Source organism: Prionailurus bengalensis, chromosome D4 (assembly GCF_016509475.1).
Source record: "Prionailurus bengalensis isolate Pbe53 chromosome D4, Fcat_Pben_1.1_paternal_pri, whole genome shotgun sequence".
NCBI classification, from domain to species: Eukaryota; Metazoa; Chordata; class Mammalia; order Carnivora; family Felidae; genus Prionailurus; species Prionailurus bengalensis.
In genome coordinates, this window is record NC_057359.1 from 81,679,175 (window position 1) to 81,701,243 (window position 22,069).

Consider the following 22,069-nt stretch of genomic DNA (forward strand, 5'->3'; position numbering starts at 1 on the left):
TTTCACCCCCAAAATGCTTGAATTCCAAAGAGAAGTTTTATCCAATGAATGTCACTGGGCAGCCACGGATCAGCAGAAGGCTTAAGTCACTGCCCTCCATCTGGTCCCACTGACTGAGATGAGCTCAGAAATGGCTGAGCTCATCTGTGTTCTTTGAAGAGACTCTTCTATCAGATCCCTATCGTTAGAATGATGCTGTCTCACTGGGTTCCATCGTAGGGCTTCTGTATGTGGCCTCTAAGTCTGATTTAATTCCCAGCAAGGGAGCCTGGCCTTTAGTGTGAAGACTATCAGAATCTCTATGCTTTATATCAGAGTCTATCAAGCACTACATGCCATGGAGTATGTGACTTCACACCTGTTTCCACTATACTAAGATGAAAGAATTAACTGCTGGAATTTCTGCTTTACAGGCACTCAATAAATGTTTACTAATTAATGTAATTAAGTGCATGTGAAAGACCTTTGAAAATTGTAAAGTGTGGTGTAAGTAGGTGACCATACATTCTGGCTTGCCTAGGAAAATCTTGGTGTAGACCTATTGTTCTGGTATAATTATTATATAACGTCTCTCCTCAATCTTTTCTAAAAATTATTTTTAGAGGGATAGGGAGAGTGCCTGGGCAGAGGGAGAGAGAGAGAAATCTTAAGCAGGCTGCATGCTCAGTGCAGATCCCGACGTAGGGCTTGATCCCATGACCCTGGGATCCTGACCAGAGCCGAAATCAAGAGTTGGATGTTCAACCGACTGAGCCAGCCAGGTGCCCCTCTTTTCACTCTTAAAGCATACTGGCTTGGATAAGATCATATAGGGTCATCATATGTATGAGTGTAAGTAGGTAATCAAGCAGGTGGCTGGGGTAATTTTGAAGCCCTGAAACCATTCCAAACATGGACTAGAATATTCTGCCAAATGAATGAAGGGCAGGAACAGCAGAATGCTGAAGAGTAGGATCTCTGATTATGGTGACAAAGAGAAAGTCCCCAGGGTCATTCAGGGAGTAAATTATTGAGGTTGGAGTCCAATTCAAGATTTTTAGCTACAGGGCCCTAGCTCCTGATCAGTACTCTACATTGTGCTCAATAATTGTGAGCTCTAAGGAGGAAGAGGATTGCATATTTTATTTTCTGTTTTATTCTCAGTGCCAACAAAGTATCTGGAACATGGTCAAGTAAGTGAAGAAATTTATGCTGGCCTCCTTTGAAGGAAATCTTGTTTGCTGTTGGAAATCTGATGTACTCTGTGACCACAATGGGGCAGATGGAAGATTCAGACAGCAAAATGTGTGGTGTGTCTGAATTTTGATACAGTTTCCAGGAGAAACAGCACGTGGCTGTAATGTACACATAGTGATGATAACCACCATATCTCAGTCCCTGACACTCCCTACTCCTTCCATCCCCAGCAGAGATAAGAACAACATGAGGCCTAAGAACCAGAGCAGCATGTCTGAGTTCCTACTCCTGGGGCTCCCCATGAGGCCAGAGCAGCAGGGCATGTTCTTCACCATGTTCCTGGGCATGTACCTGACCACGGTGCTGGGGAACCTGCTCCTCATCCTGCTCATCAGGCTGGACTCTCGCCTCCACACACCCATGTAATTCTTCCTCAGCCACTTGGCCTTCTCTGATATCTCTTTCTCATCTGTCACCGTCCCAAAGATGCTGATGAACATGCAGACTCAGCACTTATCCATCCCCTATGTGGCATGCATTTCCCAGATGTATTTTTTCATATTTTTTGTCTGTCTTGACAATTTCCTTCTTGCAGTGATGGCATATGACAGGTATGTGGCCATCTGTCAACCACTCCACTACACCACTGTCATGAGGGAGGAGCTGTGTATCTTACTGGTGGCTGGATCCTGTTTCTTCTCGTGTGCCCATGCCCTATTGCATACTCTCCTTCTGTCCTGCCTGTCCTTCTGTGCTTACAATACCATCCCTCATTTCTTTTGTGATCTCACTGCCCTTTTGAAGTTGATCTGCTCAGAAACCTCCCTCAATGAGCTAGTTATCTTCACCGAGGGGGGAGTGTTTGCCTTCCTGCCATTGTGTGCTATTTTCGGCTCTTATATTCGCATTGGGGCCACCATCCTAGGGGTTCCCTCCATCAAGAGGATCTGCAAAGGCTTGTCCACATGTGGCTCCCACCTCCTTGTGGTGTTTTTGTACTATGGGACTCTTGCAATGATTTACTTCATTCCTTCATCAAACAATTCCAAAGTCAAAGATATAATTGCTTCAGTTATATATACAGTGGTGACACCCATGTTAAACCCCTTTATCTATAGCCTGAGGAACAGGGACATGAAACTGGCTCGGGGGATACTTTATAGGAGGAAAATTATTTTTTCTAAGTAACAGTTACTCACTCATATTCTTAGTTGTCCTAGTGATGTTTCTAGAGACACCTCCTTGAAAAATTGTGTAGGTGACTGTTGTAGATAGCAAAAATGGCCAAATTACTTCACTGCCCCTCTTATAAATGTGGTTTGTTTCCTTACCCACTGAATCGGGACAGGACTTCTGACTGACTTTGACTAATAGATTCAGTGAAATTGGTGTGAGATTTCCAAGCCTATGTAGACTCTGTTCCTTCTCCTCTTGGAACCTTGAGACCACCATGTGAAATAGTCCAAGCTAGGGTGTGTGAAGATGGGGGCCATGTGAGGGAGGACCAAGATGCTCCACCTAACAATCCACCAGCTCCCTGGTGATCTGGTAGGTGACAGCAGAAGCATGAGTGAGCCCTTGTTGTGATCAGTTGAACCAAACCCAGATGAGAAGCCCTATCCAGCTAGCACATTCCCTGCTCAAATTGCAAGTGCATGGAATTGTCATATAAACAAGTGGTTGTTGTTAAGCCACTAAATTTGAGGATGGTTTGTTATGCAGCAAAAGCTAACTGATACATTGACTGCCTTTGTTTCCTTGTTTTCCTTGATTTCAATGGTCTCTCCCCCCTTTTTGGATCCCTACTTGGATTGTATTCCCTGCCTATTTTTCAGGTTATGATCTCCATAACCTATTGCCTTAGCCTTAGGTACCTTTTCTTGTCTTCATTATTCTCCCATAAGCCTTGCTATATGGCATTATCAGCAACTCTCATTCTTGTCAAGTCAACATTTTAAGGTATGGCCTTATCTATCTGAAGAGAAATAAATGAATTGCTGTGATATCAAAACACATGAACTTCTTTTTCTGAAGGAAGGTTACACGTTCTGTTTCTTCTTGAAGAGAAACAATCTTAGACTAAGATTTGTGGTCTAAATTATATTGCATTTTGTGTAAGTTATACCTTCTGACCCCTTACATTACTGATGCCAAGTTAAAGAGATAAAAATTCTCAAATGTGAGGGGCACGTAGGTGGCTCAGTTAAGTGTCTGACTCTTGATTTCAGCTCAGGTTACAATCTCATGGTTTGTGAGTTTGAGTCCCACATTGGGCTCTTCACTGACAGTGTGGAGCCTCCTTGGGATTCTCTCTCTCTCTCCCTTGCTCCCTACCCCTCCCTGCACTCTCTTTCTCAAAAAATTAAAAAAATATTGGGGCACCTGTATGGCGCAGTCGGTTAAGAGTCCGACTTCAGCTCAGGTCACGAATTCACGGTCCGTGAGTTCGAGCCCCACGTCAGGCTCTGGACTGATGGCTCAGAGCCTGGAGCTTGCTTCCGATTTTGTGTCTCCCTCTCTCTCTGCCCCTCCCCCATTCATGCTCTGTCTCGCTCTGTCTCAAACATAAATAGATGTTAAAAATTTTTTTTTTAAAAATTAAAAAAAATTAATAAACTATAAAAAGTTTTTAAAAGAGGACTTCTTAAATGTGATATGCTACTTGTTTATAGAACAAAACTAATATCTGGGCCATTATAGCTGAGTTAGTATTAAGGTTTGTGCAATATGTTTTTGATAAACAAAAAGGCATAAAAATAGTTAATATGACACTGAATAATGAATAGAATTATTGAATCACTATATTGAACACCTGAAACTAAGATAACATTGTATGTTAACTATACTGTAATTAAAACTAAAAATGGTAAATAAATGCTATTGTTTTTATAAAAAATGACTAATATGAAATTTAATGATAATTCATAGTGTGTATAAATTTATGTAAATGATAACAATAAACAATTTAGTGTTTTTGTCCTTTTGTCTATCATGTCTATAGTTATAAAAAATAAGTATTGCTCTAGTGTTTAGAGTATGAAGTTGAGACTGCATTTGTAATGTATTTGCTAGTTACATATTGTGTCTAAAAGTGAAACATTTGCAAATATGTTGGCTTTAGTATCCTTAAGTTAGTTTTTGCCTGTGCCAAAAAGTCAGCAGAGAGGCACAGTGCATTAAATCTCATTCCCAAATTCTCTAAACCAATGTAGGATGTATTTTTTTTTAACTCGAAGTTTCTTTGTGGGGACAGCTTATTTACTTATGCCTTCTTAATTCTAGGTTATGAAAATGGGTTATCTTTTGCTCCACAAACAGCATGACCTGATTTCTAGAAACGAAAACTATAAATGTATATAAAAATAATTGATTTTTTGACAGGTATTTAGGACGTGTTTCCTGGGCTTATGGAAATTTCTAGAGGAGAACAAATCAGGCAGATATATATTCCTTTTGTAGAGCTTATATTCTAGTAGAGGATGACAATGAAAATAAACATAATATGTAAGTAAACTTCATGGTTTTAAGTGCCACAAAATGCAACACTGTGAAGAAATCACGAATCCAGGGCCTAGGCTGCTATTTTAAATAGTGTGATGAAGATTGGTCTCACCAAGAAGGTGCTATTTGAGCAAGGAATTGAAGGCATCAGAGAACGGAGCTACAGGGATATTTGCAGGAAAAGCATGTCAGGGAGCAGGTACAGCAGCTGCAATGCTCTGAAATGTGACAATGTCAGCTATGTTCCAGGAACAGAAAGGAGACTGGTCACTGAAGAGTAGTGAGCATGTAGAAGAGCAGAAGGAAGGTGGTCCAGTTTCATTCTTCTGAATGTTGGTGTCTGGTTCTCCCAGCACCATTTGCTGAAGAGACTGTCTTTTTCCATTGGATATTCTTTCCTGCTTTGTCGAGGATTAGTTGGTCATATATTTGTGGGTCCAATTCTGGGTTCTCTATTCTATTCCATTGATCTATGTGTCTGGTTTTGTGCCAATACCATACTGTCTTCATGATTACAGCTTTGTAATATAGCTTAAAGTCTGGGATTACGATGCCTCCAGCTTTGGTTTTCTTTTTCAACATTACTTTGGCTATTCAGGGTCTTTTCTGGTTCCATACAAATTTTAGGATTGTTTGTTCTAGCTCTATGAAGAATGCTGGTGTTATTTTGATAAGGGTTTCATTGAATGTGTAGATTGCTTTGGGTATTATCAACATCTTAACAATATTTTTTCTCCCAATCCATAAGCATGGAATGTTTTTTTAAAAATGTTTTAATATTTATTTTTGAGAGAGAGAGCATGAGCAGGGGAGGGGCAGAGAGAGAGTGAGACACAGAATCTGAAGCAGGCTCCAGGCTCTGGGCTTCAACATAGAGCCCGACACAGGGGTCAAACTCACAGACCATGAAATCATGACCTGAGCTGAAGTTGGACACTTAACCAACTGAACCACCGAGGCTCCCCAGAGCATGGAATGTTTTTCCATTCTTTTGTGTCATCCTCAATTTCTTTCATAAGTATTCTATAGTTTTCAGCATACAGATCTTTTACCTCTTTGGTTAGGTTTAGTCCTAGGTATCTTATACACAAAAATAAATTCAAAATGGAGGGAAGATCTAAATGTGAGAAGGAAAACTATCAAAGTCCTATAGGAGAAAACAGATAGCAACCTTTTTGACTTAGGCTGCAGCAACTTCGTACTTGACATATCTGCGGAGGTAAGGGAAATAAAAGCAAAAATGAACTATTCGGACCTCATCAAGATAAAAAGCTTTTGTACAAAGAAGGAAACCATCAATAAAACTAAGAGGCAACAAATGGAATGGGAGAAGATATCTGCATACGATACATTGAATAAAGGGCTAATATTCAAAATCTATAAGGAACTTGCCAAACTCAACACCCCAAAAAACAAGTAATCCAGTGAAGAAATGGGCAGAGACATGAATAGACAATTTTCCAAAGAAGACATCCAGATGGCTAACAGACACATGAAAAGATGTCACCATCACTATCATCAGGGAAATACAAATCAAAACCACAATGAGATAGCACCTCGCACCAGTCAGAGTGGCTAAAATTAACAACTCAGGAACAACAGATGTTGGCAAGGATGAGGAGAAAGGGGAACCGTTTTGCACTGCTGGTGGAAATGCGAACTGGTGTAGCCACTCTGGAAAACAGTATGGAAGTTCCTCAAAAAATTAAAAATAGAGCTAACCTACAAGCCAGCAATTGCACTACTGGTATTTATTGAAAGGATACAAAAATGCTGATTTGAAAGGGGGGTACATGCACCCCAATGTTTACAGCAGCACTAGCAATAATAGCCAAAGCATGGAAAGAGCCCAAATGTCCATTGCCTGATAAATGGATAAAGATGTGGTGTGTGTGTGTGTGTGTGTGTGTGTGTGTGTGTGTGTGTTTGTATAATGGAATATTGTATATATATATACACACATATATATGCAATATATATATTATATACATATGTAATATAATGTATATATTACATATATATAATGGAATGTGTGTGTATACATACATATATAATGGAATATTATTCAGCAATGAAAAAGAATGAAATCTTGTCCTTTGCAACAATGTCGATGGAACTAGAATACATTATGCTGAATGAAATAAGTCAGTCAAAGAACAATAAATATATGATTTCACTCATGTGGAATTTAAGAAACAAAACAAATGAACAAAGGGAAAAGAGGAAAAAGTAAGATGAAAATAGAGGGGGAGGTAAAACATAAGAAACTCTTAAATACGGGGAACACACTGAGGGTTGCTGGGGGGTGTTGGATGGGGTTGATGGGCTAAATGGTGGATGGGCATTAAAGGGGGCACTTGCTGGGATGAGCACTGGGTGTTATATATGTGATGAATCACTAAATTCTACTCCTGAAACCTATTACACTATATGTTAACTAACTTGGATTTAAATAAAAGAAAAAAGGAAATATTCACTCATCTGAAGGTCACAAATACATACATACATTTATATATATGTACATATGTGTGTGTGTGTGTGTATTCTGTTTTCTTTGATAAATTTTAGTTTTATCCCTCTCATTTAGGTCTATGAGCCTATTGGTCTATGAGCCTATTGTGTATGGTGTGAGTAAGGGGTCAAGGCTGATTATTTCCTACGTGCATATCTAGTTGTTCCAGCATAATTTATCAAATGGCTGCTTCTTTCTGCATTAAATTGCATTTCCACTTGGGCAAAAAACATTTGATTATATAAATAAGGATTTATTTTGGGTTCTCTATTTCTTACGCTGTTTTATTATTTATTTATTTGGTAATCTAATATATTAATAGGTTTATATGAGCTATATATATTAATTTAAAGAAATTCAGATGTTACAACCATATATTAATTGGCAATTCTCTCCCTCTCTCCCTCACTGAACTTTCATTCTTACTTTAGTGACTATACACATACACAGATTTGTACAATTAAAAAAATGAATTCATACTTTTTTACTTGTGCCACATCTTGATTTTCCTACCTAATGGCTTTTCAAAGAAGTATAGACAGAAGATGGTGGCGTAGGAGGACGCTGGGCTCACCGCGTCCTGCTGATCACTGAGATTCCACCTACACCTGCCTAAATAACCCATAAAACCACCAGAAGATTAGCAGAACGGAGTCTCCGGAGCCAAGCTCAGACGAGAGGCCCACAGAAGAGGGTAGGAAGGGCGGAGAGGCGGTGAGCCCTCCACGGACTGGCGGGAGGGAGCCAGGGAGGAGGGGCGGCCCGCCCGCCAAGCAGATCCCCGGAGTCTGGCTTGCAAAAGTGGAGGGGCCGGATGGAGTGTGTTCTGACAGCAAGTGGGACTTGACATCAGGAAGGTTATAAGCTAACAGCTCTGCTCGGAGAACGGGAGGGCTGGAGGACAACTGGATGGAGAGTTGTTGAGCACCGGGATGACAGAACTCAGTTGGCGGAGAACAAAGGCGCTTGCCAGTGTCATCTCCCTCGACCATCCCCCAGCCAAAATCACAAAGGGAACCAGTTCCTGCCAGGGAACTTGCTTGCACCGCACAAACACCCAACACTGTTTCTGCAGAGCCACACCTCCGGCGGTGGGTCTGACTCCCTCCCGCTGGTCGTGGGGACCCTCCCAGAGTGGTTCACCAAAGGAGAAGTGAGCTGAGCCTACCCCTCCCGCCCCCATGCACCTTGCATATCCACCCTAGCTAATACGCCAGATCCCCAGCACCACAAGCCTGGCAGTGTGCAAATAGCCCAGACGGGCCACGCCAGCCCACAGTGAATCCCACCCCTAGGAGAGGGAAGAAGAAGGCACACACCAGTCTGACCACGGCCCCAGCTGTGGGCTGCGGGCAGACATCAGGTCTGATTGTGGCCCCACCCACCAATGCGAGTTATTCAAGACAGCACAGGGGAAGTGCCCTGCAGTCCCGCACTCCAGGGACTATCCAAAACGACCAAATGGAAGAATTCCCCTCAAAGGAATCTCCAGGAAATAACAAGAGCTATCGAACTTATCAAAAAGGATTTAAATAATATAACAGAAAGTGAATTTAGAATAATAGTCATAAAATTAATCTCTGGGCTTGAAAACAGTATACAGGACAGCAGAGAATCTATTGCTACAGAGATCAAGGGACTAAAGAACAGTCAGGAGGAGCTAAAAAATGCGATAAACGAGCTGCAAAATAAAATGGAAAAGACCACGGCTCGGATTAAAGAGGCAGAGGAGAGAATAGGCGAACTAGAAGATAAAATTATGGAAAAAAAAGAAGCTGAGAAAAAGAGAGATAAAAAAATCCAGGAGTATGAGGGAAAATTAGAGAACTAAGTGATGCACTAAAGAGAAATAATATACGCATAATTGGTATTCCAGAGGAGGAAGAGAGAGGGAAAGGTGCTGAAGGTGTACTTGAAGAAATAATAGCTGAGAACTTCCCTGATCTGGGGAAGGAAAAAGGCATTGAAATCCAAGAGGCACAGAGAACTCCCTTCAGACATAACTTGAATCGATCTTCTGCACGACATATCATAGTGAAACTGGCAAAATACAAGGATAAAGAGAAAATTCTGAAAGCAGTGAGGGATAAACGTGCTCTAACTTATAAAGGGAGACCTATAAGACTCATGACCGATCTCTCTACTGAAACTTGGCAGGCCAGAAAGGAACGGCAGGAGATCTTCAATGTGATGAACAGGAAAAATATGCAGCCAAGAATCCTTTATCCAGCAAGTCTGTCATTTAGAATAGAAGGAGAGATAAAGGTCTTCCCAAACAAACAAAAACTGAAGGAATTGATCACCACTAAACAAGCCCTACAAGAGATCCTAAGGGGGATCCTGTGAGACAAAGTACCAGAGACATCGCTACAAGCATAAAACATAAAGGCATCACAGTGACTCTAAACCCATATCTTTCTAAAATAACACTGAATGTAAATGGACTAAATGTGCCAACCAAAAGACATAGGGTATCAGAATGGATAAAAAAAGCAAGACCTATCTATTTGTTGTCTATAAGAGACTCATTTTAGACTTAAGGACACCTTCAGATTGAGAGTGAGGGGATGGAGAACTATGTATCATGCTACTGGAAGTCAAAAGAAAGCTGGAGTAGCCATACTTATATCAGACAAACTAGACTTTAAATTAAAGGCTGTAACAAGAGATGAAGAAGGGAATTATATAATAATTACAGGGTCTATCCATCAGGAAGAGCTAACAATTATAAATGTCTACGTGCCAAATACGGGAGCCCCCAAATATATAAAACAATTAATCACAAACATAAGCAACCTTATTGATAAGAATGTGGTAATTGCAGGGGACTTTAACACTCCACTTACAGAAATGGATAGATCATCTAGACACACAGTCAATAAAGAAACAAGGGCCCTGAATGATACATTGGATGAGATGGACTTGACAGATATATTTAGAATTCTGCATCCCAAAGCAACAGAATATACTTTCTTCTCGAGTGCATATGGAACATTCTCCAAGATAGATCACATACTGGGTCACAAAACAGCCCTTCATAAGTATACAAGAATTGAAATCGTACCATGCATACTTTCAGACCACAATGCTATGAAGCTTGAAATCAACCACAGGAAAAAGTATGGAAAACCTCCAAAAGCATGGAGGTTAAAGAACACCCTACTAAAAAATGAGTGGGTCAATCAGGCAATTAGAGAAAAAATTAAAAAATATATGGAAACAAACGAAAATGAAAATACAACAATCCAAATGCTTTGGGACGCAGCGAAGGCAGTCCTGAGAGGAAAATACACTGCAATCCAGGCCTATCTCAAGAAAAAGAAAAATCCCAAATACAAAATCTAACAGCACACCTAAAGGAAATAGAACGAGAACAGCAAAGACAGCCTAAATCCAGCAGAAGAAGAGAAATAATAAAGATCAGAGCAGAAATAAACAATATAGAATCTAAAAAAACGAGAGCAGATCAACAAAACCAAGAGTTGGTTTTTTGAAAAAATAAACAAAATTGACAAACCTCTAGCCAGGCTTCTCAAAAAGAAAAGGGAGATGACCCAAATAGATAAAATCATGAATGAAAATGGAATTATTACAACCAATCCCTCAGAGATACAAACAATTATCAGGGAATACTATGAAAAATTAAATGCCAACAAACTGGACAACCAGGAAGAAATGGACAAATTCCTAAACACCCACACTCTTCCAAAACTCAATCAGGAGGAAATAGAAAGCTTGAACAGACCCATAACCAGCAAAGAAATTGAATCGGTTATCAAAAATTTCCCAACAAATTGGAGTCCAGGACCAGATGGCTTCCCAGGGGAGTTCTACCAGACGTTTAAAGCAGAAATAATACCTATCCTTCTCAAGCGATTCAAAAAAATAGAAAGGGAAGGAAAACTTCCAGACTCATTCTATGAAGCCAGTATTACTTTGATTCCTAAACCAGACAGAGACCCAGTAAAAAAAAGAGAACTACAGGCCTATATCCCTGATGAATATGGATGCAAAAATTCTCAATAAGATACTAGCAAATCATATTCAACAGCATATAAAAATAATTATTCACCATGATCAAGTGGGATTCATTCCTGGGATGCAGAGCTGGTTCAACATTCACAAATCAATCAACGTGATACATCACATTAACAAAAGAAAAGAAAAGAACCATATGATCCTGTCTATCAATGCAGAAAAAGCATTTGACAAAATTCAGCAACCTACTTAATAAAAACCCTTAAGAAAGTCGGGATAGAAGGAACATACTTAAAGATCATAAAAGCCATTTATGAAAAGCCCACAGCTAACATCATCCTCAATGAGGAAAAACTGAGAGCTTTTCCCTGAGATCAGGAACAGGACAGGGATGTCCACTCTCACTGCTGTTGTTTAACATAGTGTTGGAAGTTCTAGCATCAGCAATCAGATAACAGAAGGAAATTAAAGGCATCAAAATTGGCAAAGATGAAGTCAAGCTTTCACTTTTTGCAGATGACATGATATTATACATGGAAAACCCAATAACCTCTACCAAAAGTCTGCTAGAACTGATACAGGAATTCAGCAAAGTTGCAGGATACAAAATCAATGTACAGAAATCAGTTGCATTCTTATACACTAATAATAAAGCAACACAAAGACAAATAAAGAAACTGATCCCATTCACAACTGCAACAAGAAGCATAAAATACCTAGGAATAAATCTAACCAAAAATGTAAAAGATCTGTATGCTGAAAACTATAGAAAGCTTATGAAGGTAATTGAAGAAGATTTAAAGAAATGGAAAAACATTCCATGCTCATGGATTGGAAGAATAAATATTGTCAAAATGTCAATACTACCCAAAGCTATCTACACATTCAATGTAATCCCAATCAAAATTGCACCAGCATTCTTCTCGAAACTAGAACAAGCAATCCTAAAATTCATATGGAACCACAAAAGGCCCCGAATAGCCAAAGTAATTTTGAAGAAGAAGACCAAAGCGGGAGGCATCACAATCCCAGACTTTAGCCTCTACTACAAAGCTGTCATCATCAAGACAGCATGGTATTGGCACCAAAACAGACACATAGACCAATGGAATAGAATAGAAACCCCACAACTAGACCCACAAACGTATGGCCAACTCATTTTGACAAAGCAGGAAAGAACATGCAATGGAAAAAAGACAGTCTCTTTAACAAATGGTGCTGGCAGAACTGGACAGCAACATGCAGACGGTTGAAACCAGACCACTTTCTGACACCATTCACAAAAATAAACTCAAAATGGATAAAGGACCTGAATGTGAGACAGGAAACCATCAAAAACCCTAGAGGAGAAAGCAGGAAAAGAACTCTCTGACCTCAGTGTTAGCAATCTCTTACTTGACACATCCCCAAAGGAAAGGGAATTAAAAGCAAAAATGAACTACTGAGGCCTTATGAAGATATAAAGCTTCTGCAGAGCAAAAGAAACAACCAACAAAACTAATAGGCAACCAACGGAATGGGAAAAGATTTTGAAAATGACATATCGGAAAAAGGACTAGTATCCAAAACCTATAAAGAGCCCACCAAACTCCACACCTGAAAAACAAATAACCCAGTGAAGAAATGGGCAGAAAACATGAATAGACACTTCTCTAAAGAAGACATCTGGATGGCCAACAGGCACATGAAAAGATGCTCAACGTCGCCTCTCATCAGGGAAATACAAATCAAAACCACACTAGGATATCACCTCACGCCAGTCAGAGTGGCCAAAATGAACAAATCAGGAGACTATAGATGCTGGAGAGGATGTGGAGAAACGGGAACCCTCTTGCACTGTTGGTGGGAATGCAAACTGGTGCAGCCACTCTGGAAAACAGTGTGGAGGTTCCCCCCAAAATTAAAAATAGTATCTACCCTATGACCCAGCAATAGCACTGCTAGGAATTTACCCAAGGGATACAGGAGTACTGATGCATAGGGCCACTTGTACCCCAGTGTTTATAGCAGCACTCTCAACAATAGCCAAATTATGGAAAGAGCCTAAATGTTCATCAACTGATGAATGGATAAAGAAATTGTGGTTTATATACACAATGGAGTACTACGTGGCAATGAGAAAGAATGCAATATGGCCCTTTGTAGCAACGTGGATGGAACTGGAGAGTGTGATGCTAAGTGAAATAAGCCATACAGAGAAAGACAGATACCATATGTTTTCACTCTTATGTGGATCCTGAGAAACTTAACAAAAATCCATGGGGGAGGGGAAGGAAAAAATAAAAGAGGTTAGAATGGGACAGAGGCAAAGCATAAGAGACTGTTAAAAACTGAGAACAAACTGAGGGTTGATGGGGGGTGGGAGGGAGGCGAGGGTGGGTGATGGGTATTGAGGAGGGCACCTTTTGGGATGAGCACTTTTGTGTGTATGGTAACCAATGTGACAATAAATTTCATATACTGAAAAAAGTAAAAAAAAAAGAAGTAATAGACATCCATTTTATTCTTTCAACCTGCTGCATATTCTTACATTCTATGTGATTAACCATAATTAATTTCTCTATTCTTTATTGGTAGGATTTTAGGTTGTTCTGAATTTTTATCTGTTATAATCTGGGAATCACTGAAAAAATCTCAATACCCAATATATATTTATGACAATATTTCCATAGATTAGACTCCTCAGATTGGGAATTTCTAGAATGAAGCATTCAATCACATATTTTTAAACATATACCTTCGAAGATAAATGGGAATAAGAAATGTCCCAATCTCCCCGCTGTGGAATGGATAACTTTCAAGTAATTTCTCTTGGTTCTTGTTCTTTCTGGCCATTCCCATTTTTTAAACTGTATGGTAAAAAAAAAAAAACCCAGGAAACTAAACAGAACAAAAGCACAACAATTTAATAAGGATATAAATTTAAGAGAGGAGTAAAAGTGGGGCACCTGGGTGTTCAGTCGGTTGATTGTCCGACTTTGGCTCACGTCATGATCTCATGGTTCATGAGTTCAAGCCCCACTTCAGGCTCTGTGCTGACAGCTCAGTGCCTGGAGGCTGCTTCAGATTCTGTGTCTCCCTCTCTCTCTGCTCCTCCCCTGCTCACACTCTGTCTCTCTCTTGAAAATAAATAAAGATTTAAAAAAATTTAAGAGAGGAGTAAGGGTAAAAATTTTTAAGAAAGGAAACGTTTTTTGAAAGAGAAAAATGGGGAATTATATAAATCCTCACAATGAGAAAAGTTGCTAAAATGTAATTCTCCTCCTTCCCTTCCTTCTCTGCCTCCATTCTTTTCCACATGAAATGTCTGCAAAGACATTCAAAAGCTACAAATTCAGTAATCATTTCCAGCAATAGGCTGCCATGTGAAGGGTTTTGGAGAGTAAGTCTCAATAAAAGGAGAACAATTTGTTCAGGAAATATTTGTGGGAAGAGAATTAGTTTCAAGCAGTATTTGGAGGATGAGGTGACGAGTCTTCATGGGGAAATGGAGGAATGGTGAGGAAGAGTATCATGATTTTAGCAGAGAAGGGGACAATTGGTGGGCTGTCATCAATGCATGTGAGCATCCACAACAGCCTTGTCTCACATGGGTTAAAAAAGCTCATCTCCAACAGTTCAATTATTCACCAAGATCTAGCAGATCTTAGATTCAAGTGAAGCAGATTCCACTTGTGGGTTTGTCAAGAGGGTGCTGCCTGGGATTTCCTCCTGCCCATCAGCTTCCTCAGGCCCTGTTTCAGGTCTTTGTTTCTCAGGCTATAGATAAAAGGGTTCAGCATGGAGGTAAGAACTGTGTAGACAAGTGTTGCTATGTGGTCCCTGGCAGTGTAGGTCGACAGGGGCTGTAAATAGACATAGAAGATGCTTCCATAAAAGAGGGTTACCACAGTGAGGTGAGAGCCACAGGTGGAGAAGGCTTTGCGTTTCCCAGCAGCTGAGGGGATCTTGAGAACTGTGATGAGGATTCGTATGTAAGAGAAAGTGATGCACAGAAAGGGGGTCACCAAAACAACAGAGCCTTCTGACATTATCACAATTTCATTGAGAAATGTGGAGGAGCAGGACAATTTCATCAGGGGACTGAGGTCACAGAGGAAGTGATGGATAACATTGTTGTCACAGAAGGTGAGACGATTCAGTAGCAGTGTGTGTAGGAGTGAGTGGAGGTGAGGAAGTGAGCAGGAAAAGGCCACCAGCAGGACACAGCGGTGGTGGTTCATGGTGGTGACATAGTGGAAGGGGTCACAGATGGCCACATAGCGGTCAAGGGCCATGACCGCCAGGAGGCAGCTGTCAGTGTTGCCCAGAGCATAAATAAAATACATCTGTGTCAGACACCCAGCATAGGAGATGGTTTTCTCTGACAGGAAGCTCACTAGCATCCTGGGGACAATGGTTGTTGTAAAGCAAATGTCAGTGAAGGACAGGAAACTCAGGAAGAAATACATGGGGGTCTGGAGCTGGGGGTCAGAGTGGATGGCGAGGATGATGAGCAGGTTCCCTGTTATGGTGACCAGGTACATGGTGAGGAAGAGGATAAAGAGTGGTTTCTGGTCCCCAGGCCGGGAGGAGAGTCCCAGGAGGATGAACTCGGAAACACTGCTGGTTTGGTTGACTCTTTCCATTGATTTGGGTCTACTTATATACAAGATGGCTTATTATTTACCATACTGCAAGTCCAGAATCCAAATCCTCAGAACCCAGAAAGTCTTGTTTTTTCTGTTTTGTTGCAATTAGTTCTTCTGTAGAGACAGCTTGTAAGTGTCATGGTCCTTGATGTATTTCTCCCTTCCCAAATCCATGGGCATCACAAGGGCCTTATACTGAAGGCTGGAGGGACAGAAGAAGAATTTACCTTTAGAAACCATCAGAGATGGACCTTGTTGATTCCAGTTCATTAGTTCTTATTCCGTGCAAAGCCTGTTCTCTTGTTGTGGATGTAGTGATAAAAACAGGCAAATTCTTGCCATTGTGTAGCTCGTGTTTAGTTGGGGAGACAGATCATCAACGAACAACATAAAGCAGTATATAAGGGATGAAGATGAATGGGGAATGGAGTGGAGGTATTTTTGGTACCGGAGGTCACAGGACACTCATTTCCTATCAAAGGAAACCCAGTGGTGGCATTGTAAAGTTCAAATTTGCATTGATTTGGAAAAAAATAAGGGTTTGCCAAAATAACCAACAGGGAAAATCTAATGGGAATGTTGAATCTGTTTCAACAAAGCGGGCTTTTCCTTCTCTGGACATAGGATGAATAGTTCATCCTCCTTAGTTCATGGTATGTTATCATCACCAGTGTAAGTCTCCCCTTTTTTTGTAAATTGTTTTTCCTTTCTTTAACTCTATGCTCTGAATCTTATTTGTACAGGATGAGAATCCATTTGTACAGGATTATTGAATCGTTGGGTATCCAACAATTTTTTGTTGAATCTCTGTAATTCACCTTTCCTATGTGTATGCAAAACTATCTATGAGAAATATGTTAATTTTCATATATTAACTGTTGAGATATCTACCTATCTATCTATCTATCTATCTATCTATCTATGCTGTTTCTCCAGTCATATCGAGTTATGGACAATATCACTTTGGTGATGGACAAAAAAGTGGTCTCCACTTATTGCTACTACAAACCTCTCTGCAATGGGAGATCTTGTATAAATAAAGTGTTTTCAAACATTTTTTTAGAGTCTTATATTTACCCATACCTTCTTAATGGACATATCACATAGGGATTTTTAAAAAATTTGAGATATTGGTTACTTATATATTCCTTGCTACCATAAAAATCTCTATAGTCACCATTGTTATATATCACCAAAATTTTTAAAATAATTTCTTTTTCTTAAGTTTTATTTAAGTAATCTCTACACCTCACGTGGGCCTCAAACTCATAAGCCTGAGATCAAGAGTCACATGTTCTTCCAACTGAGCTATCCAGGCACCCCTAAAATAATTTCCTTGGAAACAGTATATTCTTTCATACTTTTTGAATAATCCCATGCATTGGAATTTTCATGCATTAAACATTTTATTATATATTAATATATGAATTCATTTAACAATTAAATGTTGTATTTACATTAACAACTAAATGATGTCCTGTACATCAGAGTAATTATAGGTAATAGCACTGCACTGCATATCCAAAACTCGCTAAGACAGTAAGTCTTAAATGTGCTTACAACTCTATCATCTTTACTAACTAAACATCTTTATCATCTTTACTAACTAAACTAACTAAACATCTTTACACCTCAGATTCACCATGTATGATATTGGACACAAATACATGCATGCTCATGAGGATTTAGTGAGAAATGCATCTACACTCAGGAGAGAGACAAGCATATTGTGAACACTCAGCAGAAACTCTTGATCATCATCAATCCCATTGTTACTTTCCCTTATCTGCTATGACTGGTTGTCCTCAAAATCAATTAACTCACATGCTTGAAGTATCATATCCCTCACTGCCAAGTTGTCAGACTAACCTCATGATTTTGTAAGATCTTATGGAAGGATGATTTGTTTAGGCATTGAATGGTCTGAGTGAACCAGTAGTTAAAGTTAAAACAATAACCAATATTACTGAAAATGTACTACATGTCAAGCTTGTGCTAAGCACCTCACAAATTCCCACGATGACGGATCACAACATATGTGTTGTTATCAGAAGCCTGAGGCTTAGAGTGAAGTGGTTTGCTCAAGGTCACTAAGTAAGTGAGTAGCAATCAGGATTTGAACTCCAAGCTGAATCACTCTGAAGCTCATGCTCTTAACCCTCAGGCTACACCTCCTCACGTTTTGGTGTATATACTGTCTGTCATAATCACGCACAGGCACTGTTTTCCTCACTGTGTCATTTCCTAAGTGACCTCCCTTTCTTTCCCTCTTAACTAACAATCTTTCTTTTCCCATGTTCAGAATCTATCCTTGTAGTGGCTAAAGAGGTGACCGATCTTGCTGTGTTACACAGATGGTGGATTTGAAATATTGAACATCTATGATTAATTGGCCAACATCAGGTGGAAAAAATTGGCCATGCATGTCTGGGCCATGTCTGGCATGGAGAGTTGTGGTTGGTGCTGGACAGTGTCCTGGAGTTAAGACAAAAGATGGGGGCTTGATTTGTCCTTGGTCACCTGCTCACCAGCTGATTCCTGATGTTTAGGAATAGCAAATGAGACGCCATGTTTGGAAGACAGTTTGTCAAACACAGGCCAATATTAAAAAATGAGCCATTTGTGAAAAGGCTGCTTGTGGAAATAAGAAATTAGTGGATATTTGGTATAATTAATGATGTTGGGTGATCCAGGTCATAGATGTGAGGATCACCTACTATGATAACTAGAAAGAAGAAAGGTTTTGAACCTGAGAATCAAGAAGAACAGTTCTCAAAATACAAGATGAATGGCTGAGGCTGGGAATATAATTGTTTTGTTTTGTTTTGTTTTGTTTTGTTTTGTTTTGTTTTGTTTTCTTCTTCACTTTTCCCTCTCTGCCTCCCTCCCTCCTTCCCTCCCTCCTTCTTCCTTCCCTCCCTCCCCCTTCCTTCCTTCCTTCCTTCCTTCCTTCCTTCCTTCCTTCCTTCCTTCCTTCCTTCCTTCCTGTGTTTTACTTCTAGCAAAGCACACAGTGTAGATGGTCTAGAGGTCAAACCTGATGGACTGAAAACCAAAAGCTGGGTGGAGGTTTTAGTCGGACACTATGACTGCTTAATCCACAAAATGTTTGAAATTCTCAGGGAGGAAAGAGTAAGTGCCAGAGGTTGGAGGGAAGCTGGCCAAGAGGGTGGCCAGCTTACCGAAGCTCACCTCCAGATCCAGATGCTGTTCTCGCCTTCCCACTTTCTCCAGAAACTGGTCTGCACTTCATCTGCTACTCAGCTGCAAGTCTGCTTCTCAGCCAAGCACAGCCCCCTCATGTTTCTCCCATGACACTCTGGGCTGATTAACAAGGAGAGGAACAGGAAAGGCGGGGGAGTTGATGTGCTACTTGGAAGTTGGAAGGGATAGCACGTTTCCCCACACTGGCCTCCAATCCCTCAAGTCTGGCCCCCAGCATGCTGCTGCTCTCCTAGCTCCCCATCTCAGAAGGCAGAGACGTCTTGACTCAAGGGGCAAGGACTGTCTTGATGGTGGAAGCCAGACTATCTCCTGAGTCTGAGCTCTGCTCTGCTGGTCTCGGGAGCCCTTGTTAGGCTGAAGGAGTTGTGGTGTGATGACCTCTCAAGGGAGCTGATCCTGTGCTTGCTGTAAGCAGAGGAAGCAGACTGGAAATAACACCCAGCATTGCTGACTCGAGGGGATAGGGGAGCCTGGAGGCTTTCTGTTTTGATGTGGGGCTCATCCCAGAGCCACTTAATCTCACTGCAACATCTCAAGGGTGTGCCTTAGTTTCCCCAACTCTGGGTTATCAGAAATGGACAAATATTTATGTGGGTGAATATTTTTATGTTTGGGGATGCAGGTGTGGACCGCGGTATATTCTAGAGCAGGGAGGTGGGAGTTTCTAGGGGATTCAGTGGGGGTAGATCAGTGGTGTGTATGTGTGTTCCAGTATCTTGGCAGGCATGTGGATCTGGTTTCTTTTTCCTGTGTGGGATTAGGTTAATGTCGGTTTATGTGTGTTTAAAGCACAGGGTATGCAATGGTTGTTGTCATATTTAGCAAAGGGACTTTGGGAAAATAGTGTATGTGTTTTTAGAGTTTAGACTCAAGGAAGTTTTTGAGGATTAGTGTTGAGGAAAGAAGACATCTAATAGAATGTTGGCCTTGCCACTAAGCTAGTTGCTTATAAACCTGAGTTTCTTCATCTGAAAAGTGAGGATAACAACTATTATTGTCACTGAAATCAGAGAGAAAATTTCCCTGTGGGTTTTATATAGAGAATATTGTGTATCATGGTGAACACAATCCATAACAAAGTGTAAGGAATGAAACACATTCTGCTGCAGCCTTCAGCATAAACTACTGTCTCACACGATATATGTGTGTCTTTTTCTTTAGCCTTTAGTTTAATATTTAAATTTGAATCGACATATTAAGAGTAAATAATACATAGACAAAAAGCCTTGGGTTAGAGTCCTGCCTATTCATGTGGCTTTCTTTCTATTCATTCACTTAGCTCTTTCTTTCCTTCTTTCCTCCTTCACTTCCTTCTTTCCTTCCTTCCTTCCTTTTTTCTAGCTTTATTGAGATATAATTGACACAGAACATAACTTTAAAGTGTAAAACACAGGATAAACTGAGAGCTTTCCCCCTAGGGCCAGGAACAAGACAGGGATGTCCACTTTCACCACTGTTATTCAACATAGTATTGGAAGTCTTAGCCTCTGCAATCAGACAACACAAAGAAATAAAAGGCATCCAAATCAGCCAGGAGGTGGTCAAACTTTCACTCTTCACAGATGACATGATACTGTATATGGAAAGCCCAAAAGATTCCACCAGAAAACTGCTAGAAATGATTTATAAATTCAGCAAAGCTGCAGGATGTAAAATCAATGCACAGAAATCAGTTGCACACCTACACACCATCAATGAAGTGACAGAAAGAGAAATCAAGGAATCGATCCCATTTACAGTTGCACCAAAAACCATAAAATACCTAGGAATAAATCTAATCACAGAGGCGAAAAATCTATACACTGAAAACTACAGAAATCTTATGAAAGAAATTGAAGAAAACACAAAAAAATGGAAAAAGATTCCATGCTCCTGGATAGGAAGAACAAATATTGTTAAAATGTCAATACTACCCAAAGCAATCTACATATTCAATGCAATCCCTATCAAAGTAACACCAGCATTCTTCACAGAGCTAGAACAAATAATCCTAAAATTTGTATGGAACCAGAACAGACCCTGAATAGCCAAAGCGATCTTGAAAAAGAAAACCAAAGCTGGAGGTATCATAATCCCACAGTTCAAGCTATACTAGAAGGCTGTAATCATCAAGACAGTATGGTACTGGCACAAGAACAGACACTCAGATCAATGGAACAGAATATAGAACCCAGAAATGGACCCAAAAACGTATGGCCAACTAATCTTTGATAAAGCAGGAAAGAATATCCAATGCAATAAAGACAGTCTCTTCAGCAAGTGGTGCTGGGAAAACTGGACAACAACATGCAGAAAAATGAACCTGGACCACTTTCTTACACCATACACAAAAATAAACTCAAAATGGATGGAAGACCTCAATGTAAGACAGGAAGCCATCAAAATCCTCAAGGAGAAAGCAGGCAAAAACCTCTTTGATCTTGCCCACAGCAACTTCTTACTCAACACGTTTCTGGAGGCAAGGGAAACAAAAGCAAAAATGAACTATTGGGACCTCATCAAAATAAAAAGCTTCTGCACAGCGAAGGAAACAACCAGCAAAACTAAAAGGCAACTGACAGAATGGGAGAAGATATTTGCAAATGACATATCAGATAAAGGGCTAGTATCCAAAATCTATAAAGAACTTATCAAACTCAAAACCCAAAAAACTAATAATCCAGTGAAGAAATGGGCAAAAGACATGAATAGACACTTCTCCAAGGAAGACATCCAGATGGCCAACCGACACATGAAAAAATGCTCAACATCACTCATGATCAAGAAAATACAAATCAAAACCACACTGAGATACCACCTTATACCTGTCAGAATGGCTAACATTAACTCAGGCAACAAGAGATGTTGGCGAGGATGTGGAGAAAGAGGATCTCTTTTGCCTTGTTGGTGGGAATGCAAGCTGGTGCAGCCACTCTGGAAAACAGTGTGGATGTTCCTCAAAAAATTAAAAATAGAACTACCCTATGACCTGGAAATTGCACTACTAGGTATTTATCCAAGAGATACAGGTATGCTGTTTTGAAGGGATACATGCACCCCAATGTTT

General features: G+C 40.2%; 2 protein-coding genes across 2 annotated transcripts; one reads left to right on the forward strand and one right to left on the reverse strand.

Annotated features, from left to right (window-relative positions):
* Positions 1–1,108: 1,108 nt before the first annotated feature.
* On the forward strand, positions 1,109–3,358 carry LOC122475366 (olfactory receptor 1J4-like). Its single transcript, XM_043567292.1, is given in 1 exon segment — positions 1,109–3,358. A coding segment is annotated over 1 exon segment (1,011 nt). The 5' UTR covers positions 1,109–1,353; the 3' UTR covers positions 2,365–3,358.
* A 10,996-nt stretch (positions 3,359–14,354) lies between these two features.
* LOC122475367 (olfactory receptor 1L8-like) lies at positions 14,355–16,298 on the reverse strand. The gene has a single exon (XM_043567294.1). The coding sequence runs from the start codon at positions 15,793–15,795 to the stop codon at positions 14,851–14,853; it is 945 nt and encodes a 314-aa protein (XP_043423229.1). The 5' UTR covers positions 15,796–16,298; the 3' UTR covers positions 14,355–14,850.
* Positions 16,299–22,069: the final 5,771 nt, after the last annotated feature.

Coding starts and splice junctions, on each gene's coding strand:
- LOC122475367 (XM_043567294.1), bottom strand. CDS start 15,795: ATGGAAAGAGTCAACCAAACCAGCAGTGTTTCCGAGTTCATCCTCCTG.